Source organism: Limulus polyphemus, unplaced genomic scaffold (genome assembly GCF_000517525.1).
Source record: "Limulus polyphemus unplaced genomic scaffold, Limulus_polyphemus-2.1.2 Scaffold2241, whole genome shotgun sequence".
In the NCBI taxonomy this organism is placed as follows: domain Eukaryota; kingdom Metazoa; phylum Arthropoda; class Merostomata; order Xiphosura; family Limulidae; genus Limulus; species Limulus polyphemus.
In genome coordinates, this window is record NW_013667851.1 from 34,587 (window position 1) to 48,973 (window position 14,387).

The 14,387-nt window shown below is 31.3% G+C and overlaps 1 protein-coding gene across 3 annotated transcripts in view; it reads right to left on the reverse strand.

Moving 5' to 3' along the window:
• LOC106466379 (CAP-Gly domain-containing linker protein 1-like) overlaps positions 1-14,387 on the reverse strand; it is a 104,456-nt gene that overhangs the window by 33,376 nt on the left and 56,693 nt on the right. For 2 of the 3 annotated variants that reach the window (XM_022394371.1, XM_013926659.2), the window contains exons 3-9: positions 12,700-13,303; positions 11,450-11,681; positions 8,846-8,899; positions 4,401-4,499; positions 2,980-3,125; positions 2,684-2,744; positions 944-1,042 (exon numbers count right to left, since the gene is read on the reverse strand). In XM_022394371.1, the coding sequence (XP_022250079.1) occupies positions 944-1,042; positions 2,684-2,744; positions 2,980-3,125; positions 4,401-4,499; positions 8,846-8,899; positions 11,450-11,681; positions 12,700-13,303 (1,295 nt within the window). The remainder of the gene's footprint in view (positions 1-943; positions 1,043-2,683; positions 2,745-2,979; positions 3,126-4,400; positions 4,500-8,845; positions 8,900-11,449; positions 11,682-12,699; positions 13,304-14,387) is intronic. The other variant, XM_022394372.1, reaches the window with a different exon arrangement.

The following is a 14,387-nucleotide window of genomic DNA, read 5'->3' on the forward strand; positions in this document are numbered from 1 at the left end:
AAGCATGCAGTATAATTTTACTTGATTAGTTCTATCTAAGCATGCAGTGTAATTTTACTTTATTAGTTCTATCTAAGCATGCAGTGTAATTTTACTTGATTAGTTCTATGTAAATATGCAGTGTAATTTTACTTGATTAGTTCTATGTAAATATGCAGTGTAATTTTACTTGATTGGTTCTATGCAAGTATGCAGTATAATTTTGACAGATTCTATCTAAGCATGCAGTGTAATTTTACTTGATTGGCTCTATCTAAGCATGCAGTGTAATTTTACTTGATTGGTTCTATCTAAGCATGTAGTGTAATTTTACTTGATTGGCTCTATCTAAGCATGCAGTGTAATTTTACTTGATTAGTTCTATGCAAGCATGCAGTATGATTTCACTTGCTTCAACACATTACATATCACTGAAAACAAAATACATTTCAACAATTTATGGAAAGAATAGAAATTTGTTTCATTCTTTTTGAATAATTTTCAAAACAAATAAAAAGGTACATTTAGAGATATATATTTATAAGCACTTAAATCTAAATATCTTTCACGAGGCAGACCAAAACAGACACACACACACACACACACAAAAATGTGAAAAAACTTACTTAAATGTTTGGATTTACCCAATATGTTGTGCAGGTTATATTTTTATTTTTGATAATTGTGTGGCTGAATAAAATATTTGTAATGACAGCTGACTTAATTTACCCCATTTTTAATTGCCTTTTTTCCACTGTTATCTCTAGATGATTTAATACTATTGTTTTCATTATATATATAAAATGGTCAACTATAAACAAGCGTCTCCAACTGTAAAAGACACTATGCAGTTAGACTATTTAATGATGAGACTGAAACCATTGTGTAACCAGAAAAATTAAATATACATTGAGCTAAACCTTTGTTATAAGAGATTAAAATGTAAATGAGTGATTTCTGATACTTGATTACTGCTAGAATCTGAAGATCTTGAACGTTGACGCTCTTCTTCCAAAAGCTTCTCTAATTCTTGGATCTTTCCTCGTTCCTTTTCTGATTGATTCTAGAAGAGTTGATAACAATGTATTATTTTAAAAATTGAAAACTTCACCCAGAAAGTTTTATTTTTCTCTAAAAAAAAACAACCTTTATCATAAAACAGTAAAATATTTAGTTGCTTTTTGAAACCTGAATGAAAAAAATATAACTAGTAAAAGCTTGCTATTAAAAATCATGGGTTTGTATGTAACAATAACAATAAACCAGTTTGAAGTTCCAAGTGAACACATTGTGCTATCAGTGGTGATGACTTTTAGTAAATCCCACTTTGGATAAAATCTTGAAATTATTTCAAAGTGTAAATATGGTTAATTGCATGTAATTATAAAGGGTATACTAGACTCACATTTACTAGCCTATGTACATACTATAAACATGTATTAATCTCAACAAACAACTGGAAATTTGTTTAATGAATTCTGGATAATTATTTGGTAAAACTTTTAGATGTTGATACTATATAATATCATGTGTTTCTATTTGAGTTTATTTCACTGCCTTTTAGAACCCATCAAGCAAATAAAAACATTTCTCCACAGTTTTTAGGTCTAAAAATCAGGTAGATCAGACTATTTCTTTACATTTAAAAATTAAGATTAGGGTCAAAATTAGGGTTATTGGAAACAGTCTTTTTTTTTTGTTTGGCTTTTGATGTTTGACTAAATATTAGAAACTCTGTTGAACCTTCACCTACTTATGGTCTGTTTTTGTTTGGCTTTTGATGTTTGACTAAATATTAGAAACTCTGTTGAACCTTCACCTACTTATGGTCTGTTTTTGTTACTTTTCATACTTTAGCTGTATGATCACCAGAGGGCAATAACCTTCACCTACTTATGGTCTGTTTTTGTTTGGCTTTTGATGTTTGACTAAATATTAGAAACTCTGTTGAACCTTCACCTACTTATGGTCTGTTTTTGTTTCCAACCATAACTACTTTTCATACTTTAGCTGTATGATCACCAGAGGGCATTAACCTACATCTTTTAATTCATAATCTGCTGTTTGATACACAACAAATACATGATCTTGGCTGAATCTTACATACCACACTAATAGTGGTATGTATTTATTGACCTTGATAAAATCCTAGAATGGCTTATTAGATTTAAAACATTACAAAAATTGGTTTAGCTTCCAAACTATTATGATTATTAATCAAAACTAATATCCAGCATTAATGGTTATTTATTTTTTCACAACAAAAAGTGCAGTTAATTCTATCTACAGATTAGAAATCCAGTGGGTTTAAGCAAAACACCTAACAGTTAAAACTGGTTTAAAAAATGTAGACACATACCCACACAGTAAATCATCAACAGTACTTTCTGTGTCAATCACACTGATGTCTATTTAGAAATATATCTATTCAATAAAGAGAGAATTTAAACAACACAAAAGATAATGTTATAATATTGGTAGAGTGAATATGCTATTTTCTTAAACTACTAAGTTCACAGAACAAATTATGGTTGTTAGCCATGGATAATCTTATAGCTTCTGACTACAAGCATAAAATTTGCTATTTCTGTTATGATATTCTAAGTACTACCTTATCTTATTTGTCTAATAATTACAACATAGTTTTATACATATTTTAAAATCCATAATATTCAAGGGTTAATGAATAACTAAGTAAACTTACCTCTAGATCAACTTTGTTTATTGATTCTTCTTCTATCCTAAACTGTAAATCTTCAACTTTTCTGACAAAATAAAATTAGCAAGAAAGATTAACACCAAAAATAACAAACGAATTGCAATGATAAACAAAAACAATACCAGAGCACTGTATCACTAAACAGTTCATTTATTAATTTACCTCCCACAAGTCTATTATAAAAGTAAACACTGTTGTTAATGAGTTGATCTTTACACATAACCAATTTGAAGTTACATTAATCATAAGGTGGAATACATGCACTAGGATATGTAACTCACCTTCTCTCATCCTCCAGCTGCCCTAATAATTTTTTTTTATCCATTTCAGTCTTTTCGATAAGCTTCCGTAGCTGAACCAAACTGCCCTCTGTTTCTTCCAAATACCCTTGGTGCTTTTTCTGTAAATCTGCCAACTTCTTTTCAACCTGCCATGGCAGCCGTAAAGCAGAACAAAGAACATAAGAAACTATATAATAGCTTTAAAAGAGCCCATCTTTCAGCATTAAATTATGGCAGCACCGCAGAAGGAAAATCCTACAATATCAAAATTAAATGTAAGTAAAAATGTTCGAAGTCGAAAACGTTTTAATGAAGTGAAAACAGAAACCAGGCAAGAGTGGAACCAATTACTCTGCTCTTCAGACAGATACTTTGATTAACTAGTTTCCTGCAACAACAACAACAGTAATCCCACAGTTGTTGATATTTAACAAAATTCAAGCATTTCAAGTCTAATGATAAAGCATATATTACATAAAACCTATAGAAAGATCTAACTAATCTTATGTTGGAATAGAAATATATTTTTTCTCTGTGCAGAACTATCTGGTAACAATAGAGCTAAATTGTTAACCATTGTAGATGTACTGTATTATTTTAAAATGTGTATCACATGTTTTTCGTATTAAGAGTTTTTATTAATTAAAAACACAACAGTATAACAGACAGACAAAATTATACTCTGTCCATTATAGCATTTTACCATTCTTAAGAAAGGTTGTAACCATATAAAGGGGAAAGTTTAAACAATTTGTAATAAAAAATAGTCAAATTAGGAAATGTACAGATACGTCCTCACAAGCATATACCGTAAATTAGGAAATGTACAGATACGTCCTCACAAGTATATACCGTAAATTAGGAAATGTACAGATACGTCCTCACAAGCATATACCGTAAATTAGGAAATGTACAGATACATCCTCACAAGCATATACCGTAAATTAGGAAATGTACAGATACATCCTCACAAGCATATACCGTAAATTAGGAAATGTACAGATACATCCTCACAAGCATATACCGTAAATTAGGAAATGTACAGATACATCCTCACAAGCATATACCGTAAATTAGGAAATGTACAGATAAGTCCTCACAAGTATATACCGTAAATTAGGAAATGTACAGATAAGTCCTCACAAGTATATACCGTAAATTAGGAAATGTACAGATACGTCCTCACAAGTATATACCGTAAATTAGGAAATGTACAGATACGTCCTCACAAGTATATACCGTAAATTAGGAAATGTACAGATACGTCCTCACAAGTATATACCGTAAATTAGGAAATGTACAGATACGTCCTCACAAGTATATACCGTAAATTAGGAAATGTACAGATACGTCCTCACAAGTATATACCATAACACCATAGAATTGTGTTTCATAATGAGAACCCAATTCAATTTCACTACCTCATCTACTTGACCAGCAGCTCGAGCCACCTCTGCTCGCTCTAGATCCCGTTCCCGTAAAAGTTGCTCAATGTGTTCTTCCTTTTCTTTTAATGCTTCCTGATGGGAACAAAATCATAGTTTAAATCAATTTGAAAGGAGTTTGAGAAACACTACTACATTCATTATGTACAGCATTATGTGGCCATACATATGGGTATGAGAAACAGCTCAAAAAATGAGGATAAATATGAATACTAACAAAGTTAAGTTCCCATTGGTTGCATATTATAATGATTCATATTTGTATATTTGAACAGATATAGCATTTACACTCTAGCATATGCATGAGGAAAGGCCTTACATAACACTTGTACAAAATATGGCTCTATCCTGTATATTACATATACATAAGAAATTATATAGTACATTTTTCCTATGTTAAAAGAACAATACTTCAGAAAATTTTAGTTAAAACTAATTTCTTGTAATTAGTTGTCAGTGCATCAATACAAAATAATTTAATATCATTAAAAGCCTTGACACTGATACTTCCTGTGGATGAGCCTTCCCAGTCTTTTATAATAGTTTATAATGCCACACACCCTTCTTTTTGCTTATGTTGTAATAATTACTTTGAAAAGAAAATACTAAACTTAATAACATAGGAGATACAGTGACAGTGGGAACTGATGATGTTTAAATTTCAGCTTTTGCACCTACAAACGAAAGCATATAGCACATAAGTTCAGAGTATGGTAGATGTAGTGGTAGATATGGTACTTTTCAAACATATGACAAGATTTTGGTAATGTAAAGAATCTGCCAAACATATACTTCGCGGTTTCTTGTCAACAAACATTGGTGTACACTGGTTGAAACTACCAAGTTCATAATAAGACACTAATCTTCCTAATAACTAACACTATACAAAAGCTCTCAAACCACAAATATTAAGATGTGAATGTTTAAAATTTACTACACATTATATTAAGCAATTTTGTATTTAATTGTTCATTAAAACTTAAACATTTTTTAAAAATGGTTTCAATAGAGTCTGATGCTTAAACAAATGGATTAATATAAATTTAATGATATTAATTAAAATGTTAACACATTTTTCACACATCTGTCACTTAATAAAAAATTCTTTCCAAGACACTTAAAAATTAAGTGTAACAATAAAATGTTACTTCAGTTATGAAATCAAGTTATTCTTTACTTTCAATAGCGTGAAATATCTTTATCAGCAACACTGTATTAAAATACTTTATCTATGCAACTTTCAATTTCAAGTTGTAAAATATGAAGCATATAACTCTTGCCAACAAAATTGTATTATGCATGTTTTGCATTTCACCATATACATTTTTACTAAATTTAGTTTAACATATTTACCAAATTTATAACAATCTTACTACAATGGACATAGCATGTATATATGCATGTGGCAGAAATAATAAATATAATGTGGCGCCATCTATTGAATGGCACGACAAACAAAAATCCATAGAAAAATCACACTTTGGGTATTCAAGATTCAGACAATTAGAAAAATTACGGTATGTGCAATGATCATTTATTTATTACAGAACATAACTTTAAATAAAAGTACTCTCCTCACAACAAGAACACGACTTTCACTAGGACTGTATGTGAAGGTATGATTATATCTTTATTGATGTAAGTTGTAAATATAGTACTAAAAAATGGAGTTCTTAAAAGAAAACTGTTATTTTTTCTATAAAGAGTAGGACTTTTAATATATAAAAACATTACAGTTTATATCAGCACAAATCCAAGCACTTTTCCCATGCAGTACTTCCCAGAAAAATCCTTTTTTAGAAAATTACTAGCACAAACAACTGCCCATAGGGCATCATTTCTGCTAGTATATCACAAAGATAGTCTTATTAAAACACATAGTTTTCATTAAAAAAATTCAATATCACTTATTAACTGTATTAGATTCAGTTTTCTTATAATAATCATATATTAGGTTTATGTCAGTCTTACTTTCATAATCATTTCATTAAAACTGTTATGGTTTGTACTTAACACAAATATGTACTAGAACTAGGCCAGTTAATAATATCATTAGTTAGAGCAATTAAATACACATTAATGTCATATCACATCTGTCAATTCCAGAAACTACTAATGGACTGAATCATTACACTACATTACTTGTAACCATATAAAACATATTTTCACTATCAAAAATACATCTGGAAATGTATTTTTATTAGTTAAGAACCTGTACTAATTGCAAATGCTTTATGAGTGGAGAAATTTTTCATATGACATACACTTATTAAGAACTTCTTGTACATTATAAAATTAGTTACAAAATAGATCACTATATCATAACCATTAATTAGAAGAATGAATCTTATTAGTAAAATCAGCTCTGAATATTTGAAGTCCTTTCTTGGCCTTTAGTCAGGAAAGTTGTAAGTAGGAAACACAGAAGGTATATCATAACCATTGGAAAATTCTGGATTGATTGATTGCCCTTATCAACCAATCCAGAAAAATTGCAAGCAATGAATTATCAGTCAAAAATATACGTTTTGTCATTACTAATGAAAGTCAATCATATCATAACCATTAACCAGCATAGTAGTCCTCATAACTATCAGCTATGAAAGTTTATGTCCTCTCAGTCAGAAAACTTGTACATTGTTAGCCACCCCATACTCATCAGCCAGAAAGAGAGAATTTATACTATAGCCATTAGCTATCAAAGGAAATCCCACTTTTATCACTTCAGAGGATGTGTAAGTATTATCTTTACTAACAGTCAAGAAAAGATGCTCTTACTTTGTTATCATCAATGGTTAAAAAATTGTTAGTCAATAACACATCCCTAATCCAGGTGAGAAAATCTTTTCATTACCATCACTATCCAAAACAGATCTGGGAAGAAAGGGAAGGATTTAATCAACTTCTTTGGCTATCAAATTACTATACTGTAATCTGGTTGAGCATTGCACTTACCACCATAATACTGTGCTGACACTTATAAACCAATTATAGTACATACACCTCAAATTGACTACAATTGAGTAAGATGCCTTCTGACATCTTGAAGGAGATAATGTCACACTATATACAAATTATCATTGGACAAAAGGTGGTACATCCAAATATTAGGTGGAGGTTCTAACCAGTAGTTAAGTTAGGGTTTCGAAAGAGGTGGAATTCCCTTTTGTGACCCACTTTCACATACCAGTCAGAAGACCAGAAATGCTGATGGCTTGAATTCTTAAGAGGTGGAATGCTTTTCCTAACTGTAACAACCAGTTTAACCCCTTAGATATGGGGTAATGCATACATAATCAAATCAGTAAATTAAGTAATCATGATTGTACAATAAAGTGGTGTCATGTATAACAAATCAGGAAGGTGTGTGGTTATCCCGCATTTCCATAGGAATGATAAAAAGTACACATAAAGTTACAATGAGAATTATTTTAAAGAATCCCAAGTAATATAAAAAACTAGTCAATCTGGAATACAATTGAACTGAGCAGCTACAAGGCTAAAATGAATCCAAGGAAAATCTTGCTGTGAGACAGCATTAGAAATCAAAGTTAAAAATTAAAAACAGCTAAAATAGGATTGAAAAAAATATACAATAAAATGATGCCTCACCACTGTTAACACAGCACCATCAGTATTTATAGAAATAAAAATTTTCCAATCATAATAAGGGTGTAGTATGTATTGGAGCAATTGAGCAGTTGTCTTTGAAAAATCAGCTCCAACAAAATTGCAAGCTTCATAATTCAACAATTGCTAATTCTCGCTGTACATATAAACCATTTTTTATGAACAATATCAAAAACTTACTAATGAAATGAACTTATCTGAATGGAAAATTAATCTTAATTATCCATTAAAATTCCTCAGAGTCAGAACACACATATATATACCAGCTAAAGTTGTGATAACAGGGAGCTCCATGCAATTCTGATGATAAGAATAGCATTAAACTACAAGCTAACATTAATGATAAAAAATTATGACATTTTATCAAATTTACACACAACAGAAAATTTTTAGGTTAAAGTGTTACTGTAACTGCTCTAGAGCTATATCTAAAGCCTCATTAACAAAGAAAGACACTGACAAAAAACAATTAACCTATAAACTGGAAGCTTCGAGTAAAATACTGTGATGTTCTAATAACATGAAACACAATAACATGCATGATTTTTTAAGTTACAGGTATCCTATTCAGACATGACATAAAGGGCAGTATTGTTACTAGAAAATCTAAACATAATGAAAGAGTTCATTTTTTATAGTTTTAAAACACATATTTATCTTTTGAATAACAATTAAAATAGTTCAACTTTATGCCACAAGTTCTAATAGATAGTCACCATAATGCTTTCATATTAACAATAGTGACTGATTTCATGACAAAATTACTAGATTAAAACAGAATTAAAACTAACCTGAATAGCATTATTTGTAGCTGTAACATTGGCTGCAGAGGGACGTGAAGACCTCTGTAACAAGGATAAAATAATCTAAAAAACTGAAAGACAGAAACCTATGATAGAACAAGTAACACATCACTGAGAACCACTTAATGACAAGTATCAGCATTTTTATCTTAAATGAACTAAAAACAACACAACATTAATAGTACACACTAATTTATTAAAGAAAACAGCACCAAACACATTGGATAACTATTTCAGTGGTCAGTACTACCCTACCTTATGAGAAGATGTGAAAACAGCACCAAACACAATGGATAACTATTTCAGTGGTCAGTACTACCCCACCTTATGAGAAGATGTGAAAACTGCACCAAACACATTGGATAACTATTTCAGTGGTCAGTACTACCCTACCTTATGAGAAGATGTGAAAACAGCACCAAACACATTGGATAACTATTTCAGTGGTCAGTACTACCCTACCTTATGAGAAGATGTGAAAACAGTACCAAACACATTGGATAACTATTTCAGTGGTCAGTACTACCCTACCTTATGAGAGGATGTCATGTACAGTTATCAAATCAGGTGTCATTTTAAAATAAATCATTGTACACTTTTCAACATTTTCATGCTTTTGGTTCATATAATTTATGCACAAGCACTGTATTTTACCATAGTTATTCATAGATTATTATGTTACAATTAAAGAAAAGATGGGACAGCACAAAACTTAGCTTAGAAGTTAGGTTAAAAAAATATATCTTGATTACTTATTGTTATAACACACCCAATAAGTCACGGACTGACATCTAGAACTAACTACACATGTGCAGTAATAGCTATAAAGAAAGGTTTCATAATTCCAATTGAATTTTTCGCTGCAACATTTAGAAATCTGACAGCAGACCACCTTGATAGAGTTTTCTCTACATTAAACCTTATTTGAAAGATATTATACAATAACTGATATGTAATAATCTCAGCATACATAATTACCTCGTGATATCATCAGATTTATTAGATACATAAGTATCATTGTTAATGTAATAAAATATATCACAACAAATACAGCAATAGTAAATATTAACTGGAACTTTTACGGTGTACTATCCTAAGAAAGAATAATAAATACCTATACAGGTAAACTTTGCATCAACTTCTTGTATAATTCCAGTATTGTTAGAAAATACATTGTCATTACCTAAACTGCCAGGAATATTTTGCTATTATGATACCAAAGGTAAGTGGCCATATATATAAAGATTTGTTTTGTTTTTGAAATATAAGCAATTTCTTTAGTACAAATGATTGCATTAAGTCTTATGCATGTATGTGTATATTTTCATCTTAACAACTTTAATTCATCAAAGTAACAGGCCCACAGAAACAGCATTTAGGTTTCTACCTTACATCATGGTTTAAGAGACAACTAGTTATTAATATAATAACAAACTGTGTGTGTGTGTCTTAATGACTGTAAGCTTTACAGCTTCTACGATGATTTTGAAATTCTTCACAAACACTGTAAAACCAATATACAAATTATGGGGATGTTTTCAGTTTAAGGTGTGTCAGTAAAAAAAAAAGAGCTCGTGAAGTTGTTTTCTTAGCAGCAATCTCCGTTTTTAACACTCTTCCATATGGCAGAAAATTTCTCAATTTTCAATACACGATTAACAGGAGTTTTTTTAAATACAAAAATTAAAAGCTTTCAGTTTAACTCATCTAACATCCTTTAACTCATCCTTCTCCAAATAATTATATACTTTCATTTAGTTATACAGATCTCAATACCCACAAATTTGAATACTTCAATAAACAATACAGAATAATCACTGTTCCTCTTTTAAAAAAAAATCAAACAATTGTGTAATTGTACCAGTAAATTACATTAAATCTCTATAGAAGGAACAAGTAATTTACTTTTAATGTGTTAATCATATAGTTTACATGTTATCTGTAAATTACAATTTACAGGAAAATTACTTTGGCTGACAAATCAACTAATTAATAATTAAATTAAATCATATTCAATGCCTAGTAAAAACCATTGTTTTACTATTTACTATTTTATCAGTAAAAGTTTGAACACTGAGACAAAATTACATAACATTTTATATAACTTCTGCATTTTTCATCACAGATCGACCTGATCAGTTAATCTACGCATAACTGTGAAAAGGCTTACGTGAAACCACACCTGGATTGCAATTAGTCAGCTATAAATCCAAATAAAAGGGAAGTTTTTATGTCAATTGTTCTCCAGATTATTGAATAACAATTAGCAAGCATTAACTGTATAAAAACAGCCATATACAATTGAAATCCTTCAATATAACTAATACACTTGTTAATATTATCAGTGAGGACTAATTTTGCATTAACTGTATAAAAACAGCCATATACAATTTAAATCCTTCAATATGAGTAATACACTTGTTAATATTATCAGTGAGGACTAATTTTGTTTCAAAAGGGTGAGTCTCATTACTTTGTATATCAAATAACAAGTTAAAGCATTTGAGTTTATTAGTAAGAACTTTGAGTAATCATGCACCAAAATTACATAGAGGGAAGGAAAATGTAAGTAAGTTAATATAGGGTAAGTACCTGGGGACTAGTGAGTGATGTCACACCAAGCCTTACCCTGCCGCCACGTGCAGCACTAGAGGCAGAACTGATAGAGCTGTTGAGTGACTCATGACTTCCCGCTCGACGGTGAAGAGTTAGACCAGTACCTGAAGAAAGCCGAGTAACTCGAGTTGTTGTTGAACCCTTACCAGCTTTGGAAACTTTATGGATAGGTGCAAACAGTCCATGTTTCATCTGACATTCAAAATACCTTTGAAAGAGAGGGAATAAAACTGAAGACAATTAGATTTTTTCTTCTTCATCAATGGAAACAATTTTATATTGAGAACAAATAAGAACCATAATCCGGGATCCCAAAGTTGCAGCCTCACAGCTACAATAATGGGGGGGGGGGGGTTAAATTTACTTGTAAGAACAATTTGAAAACACTATAAGTAATTATCATCTATAATGCTAAGTGTGAGGTACTGAGACAAGAACTTCATATCATACAGCCAGTTTGACTTCCTTTATACCTTTATTAAACTATGTTCTGACCGAAAAATATTAGTCAGAAGGGAAAGAACTTTTATGGAAAAAAAGACTTGGAGGTCTTATAGTTTGTCTACAGGTCTTAAGTCAATTCAAGTTAATCCTAGTAAGCAACTGAAAATTAATCCTAGCTAGTATTAGGAAAATTATCCTACATTATTCAAATGCTAAAGAAAAAGGTCATTTTCACTTTAAAATGTTGGTTTCTGACAAAGATAAATGTCTATTTAAGTCTAAAACTTCAGTAAAACAAAAGCAATATAAGTTTAAAGCCCATTTTAAGATTTAACATAAATAGGGGCATTAACCTATAACACTGACTTTTAAACTATACAGCTTTTCTCCTTGACCTAGAGGAGTTCAAATCTGTAAATACATTTAGCTTTAGTACCAACATACCTATAATAAGGTTACCTAGATATTCTAGTTCAGCTTTACATTATAAATTCATGTTTTTAATTTAAAACTAAATAAATTCATCTGACTTAATAGAGGGTTATCCAAAAATCATGCTGCATATGGGAGTACTCGAAAAGTGCTGAGCTGTAGCACAGCAAATGTTTTGTGATACATACTGAGTGCAATGTTAATATCAATTTGTTGCAACCAGAAAGTAACACACAACATTTGTCATTTCACAGTTCACCACCTCACACATACTGCCATTTTAGCCAAATTTAAACTGTTCTACACTAGAAAATTATTACACTATAAATTTTAATATTATGTCTAGAAACCTTTTTCCTGCAACTGAGCCATCATTTTTCCCTTGAGGTTCATCAAGGTCAACCCCTGCCCACTCTCCTGGAGCAAACTCAGTGGTTCCCAGATAGCGAAGGATTCCTGTCTTGACACCACTCGTGGCATTAACTACAACACGATCTCCACATTTAAGTGAACTGTCATTAGTAGACAAACTACCACTCACACCCCGAGGTGTCATTCCATCCTTAACGCTTCCTGGTGTTGGTGAAGTTGGCAGCTGTGATGTTGAGATTGCTATTCTTCCTCCCACCTGGGAACTTAACATTGATGCTCTATCTGTATTTGTTTGAAGTGTACCATTAGAAACTGTATTGGCAGTGCTGGCAGGAGATCGAGAAAGTCTGTGAGGACGGGCAAACACTCCCTTATTGGGTTCACACTGAAAGTAACGAATTCCTCCAACAGAACCATCATTTTTTCCTAATGGCTCTTCTAAAACAACACCAGCCCACTGTCCTGGAGCAAACTGGGTTTCTCCAAGAAATTGGATGAAACCACTTTTGGTGCCATTCACCCATACTTTGTCTCCAATGATAAAATTTTCAGTCTTTTCTGGTAAAGCATCAGCTGTATCTGCTAAACAATGAACAATAAGAAGTCTCTTTAAAAATACTTTTACAAGTACTTTAGATCAAACATATCATGCCCACTAAACATAAACGTACAAGGTAAATGTATTCTTATATATATTTCTTTAATGCTGCAACAAACCAAAATTATATATAAATAATATTCTTATCTAGACTTCTTGAGTATGTCTAATACATTCTGGTAGAGAACAAGTTAAATATTTTAATATAAATAAGACATTTATTCAGCATGATGAATTAAAGTTAAAAGGAATGGAATAAAGCAACTGTAAAAAAAAATCATATCTGAAAATTACATCTAAATATAATTGTTTAAATGACTTCTCAGTAACTTCTCCAGACTTGTTTTGGTTTTGAATAGCAACTTAAAAAAACATTAATCCCTGGCCTGAATTTCTATCAGACAGCATCCATTAAAATTCCATCATTATTTTATTATAATTAATGTTACGTCTCCGTTTGTTAATTAACTTTCCGTAACTTCGTTCCAACGAAACTTTAGCGACACAAGTCCTTACTTAATAAAACTGGTTATTCTTTCCGAATATAACTTTACGATACACTTAATTTCAACAATCGCGCTAAAACAAACGCTATAACAATGAACGTGCTCAATAATACTCTTTGACTGCAGATCAATTACTCACTGTCTACACACACATTCTATTGTCCCGTCACGTTGTCACCCTCTTTTATATACCAGACTACCTTATATCTAGTAAATACTAGAGCATTCGCCAAGGTACAGGATAGTTCTAGAAAGCAGAGGGCGTGAGAATAGTCACGTGATCTCGCTGATGCAACACTGCCCCCCTCTTTAATATTGTTCATCATATGGGCCTTCCCATGGAGAAGACAACTTAGGAGACTTCCCTTTGGTCTTCCTGGGATTATACAACCATACCTTGTCTCCAGGTACAAACCTGACTTCAGTAGATCTCTTATCATAAATTAACTTAATCGAATCAGCAGACGTTTTCAAGTTTGAGCACACTTGATGGCGGATATCATCCATCCTTTCCGATAACACTTCACAAACTCAGACACATTCTCAGGCAACTCTTCATCAG